The sequence below is a fragment of the Hevea brasiliensis genome, chromosome 15, assembly GCF_030052815.1.
Source record: "Hevea brasiliensis isolate MT/VB/25A 57/8 chromosome 15, ASM3005281v1, whole genome shotgun sequence".
In the NCBI taxonomy this organism is placed as follows: domain Eukaryota; kingdom Viridiplantae; phylum Streptophyta; class Magnoliopsida; order Malpighiales; family Euphorbiaceae; genus Hevea; species Hevea brasiliensis.
Window position 1 is genome coordinate 122,797 of NC_079507.1, and position 13,496 is coordinate 136,292.

At 33.1% G+C, this 13,496-nt stretch overlaps 1 protein-coding gene across 1 annotated transcript; it reads right to left on the minus strand.

The window, feature by feature from the left end:
• Nucleotides 1-9,316: 9,316 nt before the first annotated feature.
• On the minus strand, nt 9,317-10,928 carry LOC131173964 (uncharacterized). Its single transcript, XM_058136892.1, has 2 exons — nt 10,292-10,928; nt 9,317-9,699 (listed from the first exon to the last, which is right to left on the minus strand). Exons 1-2 carry the CDS (start codon nt 10,885-10,887, stop codon nt 9,678-9,680), a joined length of 618 nt encoding a protein of 205 aa, XP_057992875.1. The 5' UTR covers nt 10,888-10,928; the 3' UTR covers nt 9,317-9,677.
• Between the last annotated feature and the right edge of the window lie 2,568 nt (nt 10,929-13,496).

Genomic DNA, 13,496 nt, shown 5'->3' on the forward strand with positions numbered 1-13,496 from the left:
ATTAGTGATGAAAATGCTATCACTAAAGATAATTAGTGATGAATTTTTCTTTACTATTTAAGTTATTAGTGACAAATACATACATTTGTCGCTATAGATATATTTTTATTAGTATTTTCATAAATAATATAAGTCATAAAGGTGATTTTGAGCAATCCTAATATTCCCCCCCTCATATATATACATATATTCTAGGTAATGTATGTGCGCCTGGTATACTAAACAATTTCTCAAAATTAAGAATAATCTAATCATGAGGCTAGGGCCTTATTTAATTGGGGATAACTTTGTTAACGAACTTCAAGTACTCAGGAAAGTGGGAAAATCAATATTATTTTATTGATATTTTATCTCAACTTATTACGAAGTCAAGGAAGTAATTTCTTTCACTTCACACAGGAGTCACTTACACTCATGAGAGTAAGTTACTTCTTGAAAAGTGAAAGTAGAGAATTTGAACTAAACAAAGACCTCGAAATGAGATGTGAATATGTAACTCATTCTTATTATGTTTTCAAATTTATCTTCAATGTGATCTATAAATTAATTATGTAAAATAAATAATAGGAATTTTTGTTTTTAGAAAATGAGAAAGTGGGAATTCAAGCTTAGCATTTATCATGTGAATGATATATCTTTAACCACTTGAATAAAATTAAGTTAGACAATGAATGTATTTAAAATTAATAAAACATCCCCAATACTAAAAAAAAAATCACAACTTAATCAAATGATTAAATCACTTTTTGAGCCAAAAAAAAAAAAACTTTGTAATCATTAGTCATGTTGTAAAACGTCTCTCCCTTTCTTAACTAATAATTCTTGTAGCTTTATTCAACTCTATTGGATTGAGCCTCAACTTATATTCTAGTATAGGTTTTTGCCCCTATCTTTAGGCTAGGTGTGATTATGTTAAAGCCCTCCCCATGAATAGTGACTCAACTTATATTCGAGTATAGGTTTTAAATGCACATTACCACTCGATCAACCATTTATGAGTAAGCCTCGAGGTCTTCAATACATAAATAATATAGAATTTCTTTATGCCATCTATATATATATCATTATTAATGTCCACTATATATATATAAATATATCATTATAAATGTCCACTAAAAATATTTTTTATTTGATATTCAACGTTATTACTAGTCAATAAAAAATAATTATTTTTTTAAAAAATACCTTTTACATGTAAATTAGAGAAAAATTAAGATTTAAAATCTTTTTTTTCAAAAAGTTCATCTATTAGTTTAGCTCCCTTCTTAACTTGTATCGATTTGCATTGGCCTTAAAAAATAGGATTGAAATAAACATGAAGAAAGGGCTTAATGCAAAAAAAAAAAAAGTGAAATTTTTAATTATTTTCAAATATTTTAAATTTAGTAATTTATCTTAATTTCAAAAAGTTAGTTATGAATTTATTCAACAATCAAAATTGAAATTCATTTACATGACAGTGGACTTGACTGAAAATATTGTTTTTTTTTAAATTGTGAATTTCACATAATTACAACTAAAATTAATTATTTTTCTCGCCTAACACGCAATTTTTTTTATAACATTATATATATATATATATATATTGCATTTTTATGATGTTAATAATAAAATTTTTAATTAATTATAATTATATTTCAATTGTTAATAAATAAATAAGTTGATTGATAGATTAGTTTTATCTTTTTTTTTTTAAATTAATTGATCTATATCAACAAAATGATAAATAAAGTAAAAAAAAAAAAAAAAGAGTACATATACCACGTGACAGTATTAGAACTGTTATTCTTAAAATTCTTAGACGTTAAAAAAGAAAAATTTTTGAAAAAATAAATTTTTAAAGTTTATAAATAATTTTTTTACCTCATAATTATTTAAATATATATACATAATTTTAAAAAATAATTCACTCTCTTTCTAATCTTGCCAAACTCTAGTTAAAAAAATAATTTATTTTTAAAAATATATAATATGATGAGCAAAATTTTGTAATATCCAAAACTGTAAACTTAAGGATTTTAAAATTCTTAAAAAATGTAGTGTAATAATTATTCTTTTTATATAAGATTTTTATAGTTGAAATTTTAAAATATTTAATAAAAATTTGATATTTAATATAATAAGTTAATTGGGACTAAAATTTAAGGTAGATTGCATAATTAAAAAATAGTTAAAAAGCATATTATATGATATACGTGTACTACTATATTATATATAACTAAGCCTTAATTCCAAATATTATATAATATGCATAATTCTAAAATATATATGGATCATATAGTTAAAGATTATAAATTTTAAAATCGCTAAAAGGCATGTTATATAATATATTTTGTGTTAATAACCAAACCAATTTTAGAGCTTAAGTGCCTGTTTGGCATTGCATTTGGGGATCGAAATCACTTTTCTGAATAAAAGTACCATTTTAGATACTGTTAAAAAAATAGTTTAGAAAAAACTATTTTATTATTTTAATATTTTTATAAATAAAACTTATCAAATTTGATTTTAAATTATTTTTTAATACTCTCAAATTAGTATATTTAAAAAAATAATTTTCTCAACAGTAATTCCAATCGCATTACCAAATATGCCCTAAATGCTAATTCATGTATAACTTTTTATAAAAAAAAAAAAAGCACAAAATTGTTTTAAGAATCTAAACTGTACAAAATAGATTTGAAATTAAAGAATTGATAACTAAATTGAATTGAAACCGAAATATTAACGAATTGAACCGAAAAATCATACCTAATTTTAGTTTGACTCCGATTGCAAGGTAAAGCCTGAACTAGAACCGAAAAAGTAGGAAAAGTACAATCCTACTAATGGGTATTAAATTAAATGAATAAAAACAAACTAATCAATAGGTGCTGCCACTACCACTACTAATCTATCACCAAAAGCATAAAATGAGTAGACTGGAGTTTGTTTGGGTAACATTGATATGGGTATCTACGCAATTTTAAATGGGAAATAAATAGTTAGACCAGATATTTACACTCCAACCTATAACTACCTACCCATATACCACTTTTATGGTACGCCACCTAAAACACAACAACCACCAACACCCCCACCATGGCTGGAACAGCTAAAAGAGTCCTACAAAGCAACAACTAAAACACAAAGCCAGCTTCAAAACAAAATATTAAAGAAAGACTCCATCAGATATACATGAATTTGCATGTATGTCAATATGGGGAATGAAGTTGCATGTGCTACAGCCTCTGCCACAAAATAATAGATCTATTTGTAACCAATTGTTGCTTCAATCTCCGTTTGGTCACCACTAAAATTCCCTGCAAAGTTTATTTTACAACTGTGTTAAATTAAATGAAATTATAACAAACGAAATGCTATAAACATAATCATTTTCTAACAGTAAATTGCATAATACAGTTTAATGCAACCACAATCATATAAAATAAAATCACCATGTCCTTCCATGTTATATAGAATAAAAAGATTTAAAAGATTCCCATTAATAAAAAGAGGGGAAAAAATGAAAATGCAAGGAGTAAATAAATTCTCTCCCGGGGTGTTTATAGCCACAACATCAAAATTTACACAACTGAATAATCATGTCTCTTGAATACCATGCAATGAGTAGAAGATAACACAGGGATCTTAAAATCTTTATCTTCCAAATTCATACGCCTATTCATTTCCAAATCAGGCACTACTCTTGTAGATCAATCTTTACACAAGCAAACACTAAGTTTTCAAAACAAGTAGTTCAATTATTCACCATATGAACAAAAACAACAAAGCAAGCCTCCTCAAAGGCAGAACACTGCAGTGTATTCATATAGAAGTTTGTTTGGATTGTGGAACCACAAGAATACCATATTATATCAAATCACTAGAATAAGTGCTTGCAAATTAATGACAGTTTCCTAACGACTTTATTTATGCTTATGATTATGGATGCATTAAACTACAAATCGTATTAAGCAATTTCCTGTTAGAAAATAAGACCAAAATCAGAACAAGTATCATCATCATCTCTCACCCTATCGAAACCAATGACATGTTCACTCATTTCATTAAGAACAGTAGCTATATGACTAAATGCATCAGCTGCTTATTCTCACCAAAACAATGCTTAAGAGCTGTTAGGGAAAGTCAACTATATATTCCTAATTATTATGTATTCCTTGTATAGCCAAGTGTATAGGCATATCTTTGTCTTTGAGAATTTTAGTTCTCTGATTTGAAATCTCTCAAGAGTCCTATGTCTTCGAACTCTATCTGTGTGTACCAAACCCACTGTGAAATGAGGTCACCCATATAAGATGATCTTTTGTTCTCACGTCCTACCCTAGAAGCACCACTGGCCATCAACTGGCCTTCCCCTAGACTTCAGCGCCTGGAAGAACATATGGCCTTCACGTGCCCTTTTTGTTCCATTGACCTCGCCCCACAATCCGACACGCGAGGCTGTTTTTGGCGATCGTTTTCGCTCCGGCTTCCCCCTACTTTGTCGACTTGAAGAGGGGACTCCACCCTAGGGTGCTACTGCCCCATTTGGTGACTTCTTGAAAGTGCTCCTGCTCATCCTTTGTGACTACAGGTTTTGTTTCATACTATTTTTGGTGCTGCTCTCTCTAGCTTGTGCATTTTCTGTTTGAGTCGAATACTGATTCTTGGGTTTCTATTTGTGGCACTAGGTTTGTGTTTCTTGGTAGCCTGGTGAAGACTTAAGTGATGCTTTAGTTAGCCTGTGGTAGTCTTATATAGAATGACAGAAAGTTAATCTATCACAGCGGATGTGATTTCTGTGATGAAGAAAATCACAGAACAAACTTAGTGGAGCAAATTGTGTAAAACAGTCTGTGTGTATCTTCAAAGTATTAATAAAGATGACCATCTCACTAGTGACCAGTTAAATACTATAGGGGAAGAAAGAGGAATAATGATAAGTAGTGTTAGTCTTGGCTAGTTAAAGAATTGGAGGGAAAGATACTTCACTAGCAACAGAATCTATTGTAGCCCATTATGCCATTCTGTTAGGATGCAGTTACACTGCTCTTGTATGAAGGAGAGAACTTCTGTAATAAGGCATTCCAAGAATCAATAACAGAATACATTTCTCTCTTTTACTCTTCTATTCTCTTCCCATCTCATCTTTCTTCCCTGTTTTGAGTTCCAATCTCTATATAGAGATTGTATCAGATCTGGTCCATAACAAATTGATATCAGAGATAAGTTGTGTGAGGGATTAGCTTTCTTTTTAGATTCGAAACACCGTGAAGGTGACTAGATCTGGAGCAGTTACTCAGGAATCAAGGATCTCTAATTTAGAGGAAGTTATTAAGGCTTTGCAAGAGGAAACCAGAAGGAATAAGGAGGAATTGAAAGAAGAAATTAAGCAAAGTGTGCAACAAGGAGTTCAAAGAGGTATAATTGATACCAGAAATGTTCTTCTGGAAGAATTGTGATCCAAAATTGGGGAAAATTTACTTGAAAAAAGCAGAGGAATGCATCAGGGTGACAATAAGGAAGCTGGTGCCTCTGTTGCTACTATTGGGGGAAGGGGAATTCTTCCCACATCAAAGGAGAACAATAATGTAACTCAGAAAGGTGATAACAATAGCTCTGGATTTGCAACTGATGCAAAAGGCATGTCCAAGATTTTACCCAAAGTTAAATTGATTACTTTTAATGGCAAAGAACCTAGGGCTTGGCTAAGAAAATGTACTAAGTATTTTAAGATGTATGGGGTTCCTGAGGAAGGGAATAGCAAGTTTATTCTTAATAGAAAGAGTTTATGCATATCATAATTGGGGTAAGGGTGATGGAGGTCATTCTTAGAGAAGATTTTGAGAAGAAATTGTGTTATAGGTGTGGGGATGAAGGATTAGGGAATGTAGTTGAGGAATTTATGAGATTAAGGCAAGAAAGCGCTCTTGAAGAGTATCAAGATAGATTTGAAGATTGAGAATCATGTTGGAAAGAGTTATGCCTAACCTAGGGGAAGCTTCATTTTTTTTTTTTTTTTGTCAAGCATTATTAGTGGATGAAGGAATGACATTAGAACCATGGTTAAAATGATGAAACCAGTTAATCTTTCTCAAGCTATTGAGGTTGCAAGATTGCAAGAACAACTCATAAATTCTACCAAGAAATCCACTCCTGACTCTAGACTCTACCAAGCTAATTTCAGATCTAACACTTTCTCACATTCAGCACCTCTCACCTATAAATTTAATCAACCATCTCAAAGTTATCCCTACGCTCCCAAACGTCCAATGACAGACCAGAATTCCAATTCAAAACAGTCAAATTCTGTGCAGAAAACCTTACCTACTACCAGTCAATCTTTTGTAAATCAGCCCTGTCACTAAGACTAATTCCATCAATTCCACTAATCCAAATTCAATTAAGCAACCCAGGCCCTGCTTTAAGTGTGGAGAAAAATACAACCTTAGCCATCAATGTAAACAGAAAACATTAATGTCCTTGCAAGTGACTAAGAAGGAAAGAGAAAGTTTCCTATTGCAGGGAAACGAAAAAGAGGAGGAAGAAAGGCATGATGCAATGGAGGGAGATGTACCTGACAATGATAAGGCAATAACTCTTTCAGTTCATTCTTTGGAGGGAATTCAAAGGGCTGAAACTATTAGGGTTATTGGCAAGTTTCAAAACAGGGAATTTTCCTAATTCTGGTGGACAGTGGAAGTACCCATAACTTCTTGGATACCAAAGTAGCTAGGGAATTGAAAGTTCCTTTTGTAGAAGTAACTGCAATTTTGTTAAGGTAGCAAATGGTAGAAAAATTGTTAGTACTTGTATTTGCCAGCATTTAACTAAAAGATTCATCAATATCCTTTCAACTTTGACTTCAGATTGTTAGAAATGGGCAATTTTGATATGATCCCTGGAGTTTATTGGCTTAAACACTTTAATCCCATTTTATTTGATTTCCACTATTCTAAAATCAGTTTCAAGAAGGATGGGAAGGAGATAATATTGCAGGGAGTTAGTGATATGGGGTTTCAATCCAAGCTACTGAATTGTTTGAGTTATCAACAGCTCTTACAAAAGCAAGGGAGGGATTTTCAAACTCCTTTATTCTGTGTGGAACTATCTCGATCACCTTCAACTGCATTTCAAATTACTGCAGTAGGTAATGTTGTTTCAAATACTCCTGATACTAATTCAGTTGAATTAAAGAATCTATTAAATAAGTATCAGTGTATTTTTGAAGATCCAAAGACCTTACCACCAATTAGAAGTCACAATCATTTTATTCCCTTTGTACCAACAGCAGAACCTGTGAATATTAGGCCTATAGGAACCCTCATTTTCAGAAAGCAGAAATAGAGAAATTGGCAGATGAAATGTTACAAAATGAGGTCATTCAACCCAACGCCAGTCCTTATTCTTCTCCAAGACTTCTTATCATGAAAAAGGATGGTTCTTGGAGGTTTTGCATTGACTATAAAAAGTTAAAGGACCTCACTATTAAAGACAAGTTCCCAATTCCAATAATTGATGATCCTTTAAATGAGCTTCAATTCATGGTGCTTTAATCTTTTCTAAGATTGATTTAAAGGCAGGTTACCACCAAATCAGGATGAGTCCACCTGATATTCATAAAACAACCTTTAGGACCCATCATGGGCATTATGAATTTACTGTTATTCCCTTTGGGCTAACAAATGCCCCTGCCACTTTTCAGGCTCTTATGAATCACATATTTCAGCCCTATTTAAGGAAGTTTGTGTAAGTATTCTTTGATGATATCATCATATATAGCTCATCACGGGAACAACATTTGCAAAACTTGGAATTAGTGTTTGAAGTGTTGAAACAACAATGGCTGTATGCCAAACGCAGTAAGTGTCCATTTAGCAAAACTGAGATAGATTATTTGGGCCTTAATATATCTGGAAAGGGAGTTGCCATAGACCCTGCCAAGATTCAGGCCGTTACGTCTTGGCCAACCCCTAAATCAGTGAAAGAATTGAGGAGGTATTATGGAAAATTTGTGCACAATTATGGTATAATCAGTAAACCTACTACTGATATGTTAAAAAAGAATGCTTTCCAATGGACTGATGCAGCTCAATATGCATTTGATAATCTTAGAACAATCATGTTTCAAGCACCAATATTAGCACTTCCTGATTTCTCTAAGCCATTTACTTTTGAAACAGATGCTAGTGGTTCTAGGATGGAGGCAGTCTTGCAATAGAAAGGGCATCCCATTGCATATTTCTCTAAGGCATTTGGTCCCAAAACAAAGGCCTTGTCAGTCTGTGAGAGAGAGTTGTAGGCCATTACTTTTGTTGTCTCCAAGTATAGATATTACTTGGAGCAAGGTCCATTTTTTATTAAGACTGACCATGAGAGTATTAAGCACTTGATGGAGCAAATATTGCATACCAACTCGCAATTAAGGAGTGTTTCTAAATTATTAGGCCTGCAATACAAGATTTTGTGTAGAAAGGGTGTAGATAACAAAGTTGCTGATGCTTTGTCTAGAAAACCTGCCGTAGCAGATGCTGAATTATACTCTTCATGCCTCCTTGCACTCTACTTGGATGACTCAATTGTCTCACAATTATGATGGGGATCCTAAAGCAGCAGAATTAATATCTCATCTTTCAATAGATATGTAACAATCGGCAAAAGATGCCACCTGGGAGGATAGTGCTTTACTGAAGGCCAGTTCCCTGAAGTTCCACTTTCTTGGGGGCAAGAAAATACTAGAAGAGGGGGTATTGTTACATATTATAGGAGGAAATATAAGAATAAGATGTGATTAGGAATTCTAGAAGAGTTGAGGAGTTAGTAATTAGCAGGAAGTGTAACTAATTCTGTTGTGTTAGCTAGAATAGTCAGCTGAAGTATTTACAAGGCAGTTATTGTTTATAAATACTTCAACCGTCACCTTGTTGTAATTCATTCCAGGAATTAGCAAGAATACAGTCTCTCTCTTCTATTCTTTCTATTCTTACCTCTATTCCCCTATTTCTTTCTCTTAGGGTTTCATAAACCCTAACATAGAGCTTCTGGTGTCGCAAGAACTACAGCAGGTAGCCCCCAAAAAAGCATTGCAGTCAAGCGTTATCACCAGGAACAGTCTACCAGTCTCACAAGTTCTCATCAAATGGCTTCACTATTCAGTAACGTGGGAGGATGCCTCTTTCATCACCTCCAAATTTCTAGATTTTGCACCCTTCTTGGGGCAAGAAGGTGCTAAAGATTGTTACATATGTGAGGAAAAAGTACAAAAGGAAGAAGTCTAGAGAATAGTTAAGAGGATGAATTGTTATAGAGGTAGTTAAGAGGAGACAAGAACAGCTGTAACTACTTCAGTTAGAATAACTGAAGCTAGCTGAAGCTGTATAAATAAGTAGAAAGAACACTTGAAATGATAACTAAAGTTCTCATCTCTCTAATTCTTTCTTCTCTCTATCTCTGCTATTAACTCTCTCTAAATTCTCTATTTCTTTTCTTCCTAATTCTTTTCTTTCCCAGTTACCTATAACTGCCTCATTAGGGATTCAAACCCTAACAAAGGGGAAGGCAAGAAGGAAACAAACAATAATCTAATCTTACTTTGTCAGTTATCTTCTTGTTTCCTCTTCATGCTCTCATGCTTCCAGTTATCTTCTTGTTTCTCTTCATGCTCTAATGCTTCCAGCTATCTTCTTGTTTCCTCTTCATGCTCTCATGCTTCTCTCCCTGCACAGCCATTATCAAATTCCAACAAAAGCCAAACAAAAATACCACACAAATAAAAAAGAAGCACAGAAGGATGCTACAGAGGAAATTTCCTCATACAAGCTAAAACCAAAATGATCCCATCAGAAAAGAATTACAGCAAGGTCAAGCCATTTCAGCACAGTAACAAGTTGGATGGTTCTAAACAATCAAAGATGTATCATTTATAGTAACAAAAACACAAAATTAAAAGCTTACTAGGCTAAGGATGTGGCAGTTCATGATATCACCCTTATAAATGAATGAAGTTTTGATCTCAAAACTGGCAGAATAAATAATTTTTGGATTAAATTAGGATGCACTGCAGTTGGTTTCCTCAAAGACAAACAATTTAAGAGTGCGGGGGTAATCATCTTGAATAGTAGCATGATATCCAAAAGCATGAGGAGTCCCAGTGTGCAGATAACAGAAACGCCGATTCCCTAAGTGCAAAATAAAACTGCTACAATCCAAGTCATAAAAAGAGTCAACTTCTTCCCTCATTGATATAGTCTTGATTGGGAGGCTGCTGAACATTCTTGGATTTGGGTCTATATTAGACAAGGGCCCTAACCTTAAGATACGGTTGTGGAGAAGTCCATGCAAACCATAAAGGTATTTGTCGCTGCTATCTTCCCCAACTGCAGTAAAAGTGAGAAAATCGTCAGCGGTAATCTTCTCTTTCTCCAACTTCGTTGAGGATGTCCATTCTAAGGTGTCCAGATTGAAGACTGAAAGTACCCTGAAATGGTCTGCATCACTGCCAACAAAGAAAATAAACCTTCCACCAACAAAGGAGAAGTGCCACCAGATCGGAATATCTATTGGCGGATCATCAAGAACCATCCATTTAGCGCTCTCAGAATCAAAGCATTCAAAGAATCTGATAGAATTATTGACGGGCATCCCTTTCTCGTTATAACAAGGTAGAGTGAAGTCAGCAGCAATGCTGCCACTAAGAACAAAAATCTTACCATCAGCCACAACTGCACATGGATCACTTTTTCCGGTGTTCATGGACACACCCCTTTTCATCGAACCTTTGCCGTCAATAGGGTCAAAGATATACACATCTTTTGGGAACCATTGATCAAAAGGAACCCTGGGATCCTCCAAGTCGTGTTCCCCACCAAGAAAGTAGAATTCAGACCCCAACTGGACGGAGCACATTCCTCTGGGATATTCTCGTTCCGGAAATTCAAGAATCGCAGAGAGATTGTTGACCCCACAAGCTCAAAGGAGCATAGATTTTGATGATACCAAAACTCAACTAGAATTAAACTAACATTGTTTTAAGTGTTGTGCTTCTCAAAAGAACAAAAGGAAAAGTCACAAGGATTTCATGATGGATTCATGCTTCTGAAGAAAGGATGACATTCTAAAGATAACACAGGACGAATCAAAGGAGATAAAAGAAGAAAATGTTACCTTCCAAGGCTACATTGAAAATCAGAATTGATGGTACATATAGTATAGAAGTTAAGTTTTATTTTTAGGATTACTTGTGAAAAGAATTGAGGAGTAAAAGTCAATGATGCTTATTTTCAATCCCTCAAATGATTTTTCTTTTAAACATCATTATTGGCCCAAAAAAAAAAGTATTTGACTATGATTTGGTGTGAAGTTTTATAGTTTTGAAAGTTATGCAGAAAAGTTTTCCTGGTATGCTAACTGGTTTGCTACTTATTTTAGTATGCTAACTGGTTTGCTACTTTTTTTTTATAATGCTAAGTTTTTTTTTTTTTTCAAGTATAATGCTAATCAAAACTGCACAACATCACAAAAAAAAAAAAAAATAATAATTTTTTTTTTTTTCTTCAAAATAAAAAAAACGTTCAAATTTAAAAACAAAAAAAAAAAAAAAGCTCAAAGCTATAAATACTTTTTCCTTTTGCCAAAATTAATGAAAAGTCTCAAAAAAAAAAAAAAAAAAAAGCTTCATTCAAAAGTGCTCAAAGTTTTTTTTTTTTTCATTTTTATCTATCATTCTCTTCTTCTTTTTTTATTATATTTATTATTGAGAGAGAGTAGAGTTTAACATTATTATATTATAAGAGTCATTCATTCAGTGTTTGAAGTTGTGGTTGTGAAAGAAGTGTGTGGGTTGTAAGCTTTGAAGAGCTTGTGAAGTAAAGTGTTTTTTTTTGATTGTTTTAGAAGAGAGATTTAAAAAGAGAAGAAAAGAAGAGTGAAGAGAAGAGAGAGTGGATGTAGGCTAGTTAAAGCCGAACCACTATAAAAATTTCATTGTTCATTTTCTCAACCCTTGCTCTTTACATTTATGCAATTTAACTTTATGATTGATATGCCTTTGCTGATATGAAAGTTGATATTGTTTGCTGATAACCTTGCTGTAAACTGAGAAAATTAGTTTACTGCTAAATCTGCTGATATCTGATATAATCTGCTTGTTATTTGATTTGAGGTCAGTTAGGATATCTGGTATTCTGCTCTGGTTGCTGTGTTAAAAATTTTTCAGATTACTGATATCTTTACTGAATGCTGATATAATTTGTTAGATCAGTATACTGATTGCATATAGCTTAACTTTGAATCAACTTGTCATTAGAGTTGTATTGTTCATATTTCACATTAGTCAATTGAGTTGAACCTAGCTGCAATTTTCAAAGGTTTTGAGCAAGAACAGAAAATTGTTTTTAAAGTCCAATTCACCCCCCCTCTTGGACATATTTTGGGACATCAATTTGGTATCAGAGCTTGTTTCTCTTGCTAGAGGATTAAACCCCTTAGAGTGATCCATACACATGGCTAGTTCATCTAGAAATTCTGCTGGTATACCTGCCCCCTTAGCTGAAGGTTATTCCATCACTAGACCACCACTTTTTAATGGCACAAATTACTCCTTTTGGAAAACTAGAATGAGAAACTTTATACAATCTGTTGACATTGATGCTTGGAGGATAGTTAAAGATGGTCCTTATATTCCTTATAAAACCAGTGAAGGAACCGTACAAAATCCTAAAGCTGAAATTGAATTTGATGATAATGATTGGAAGAAAATTTCTACAAATGCCAAGGATATTAACATTCTTCATTGTGTTCTTGATATTAATGAGTATAATCGTGTTTCAGGATGTCAAACTGCAAAAGAAATATGGGACAAACTAGAAGTCACATATGAAGGAACTGATGTGGTAAAAGAGTCAAAGGCAAACCTCCTCATCCGTGATTATGAGTTATTTGAGATGAAACCTGGTGAAACTATTGCTGAGATGAGTACCAGATTTATAGATCTTGTCAATCTACTTAAAGCTCTTGGAAAGAGATTTGAGGAATAAGAACTTGTAAAGAAAATTCTGAGGTCTCTTCCAAAGTCATGGGAAGCAAAGACTACTGTTATTCAAGACACCAAGGATTTCAGAAAATACACCTATGATGAGCTAATTGGTTCTCTCATTGCACATGAGATGATCTATAAGAAAGATGAGAAAGAAGGTGTCAAAAGAAAAAGAAAGGTATAGCCTTCATATCCGAAAAGGTAGATGAGAAAAAGAAAAGTGTTGTTCTTAAAGCTAGTTCAAGTGATGATTCAAGTGCTTCAAGTGATGATGATGAAGATATGGCTATGATAGTCAAAAGATTCAAAAGACCATTTAGAAAAGGTGGAAGCAAATACAAGAAGTTCACAAAGAAATATGCTCCAAAGACTCCAAATCATTCAAGTGAAATAGTTTTTATGAGTGTAACAAACCAGGCCACATTAAGCCAAAATGTCCTACTTTGAAGAAGAAAAACAAGTTTAGAAAGGACAAAAGCAA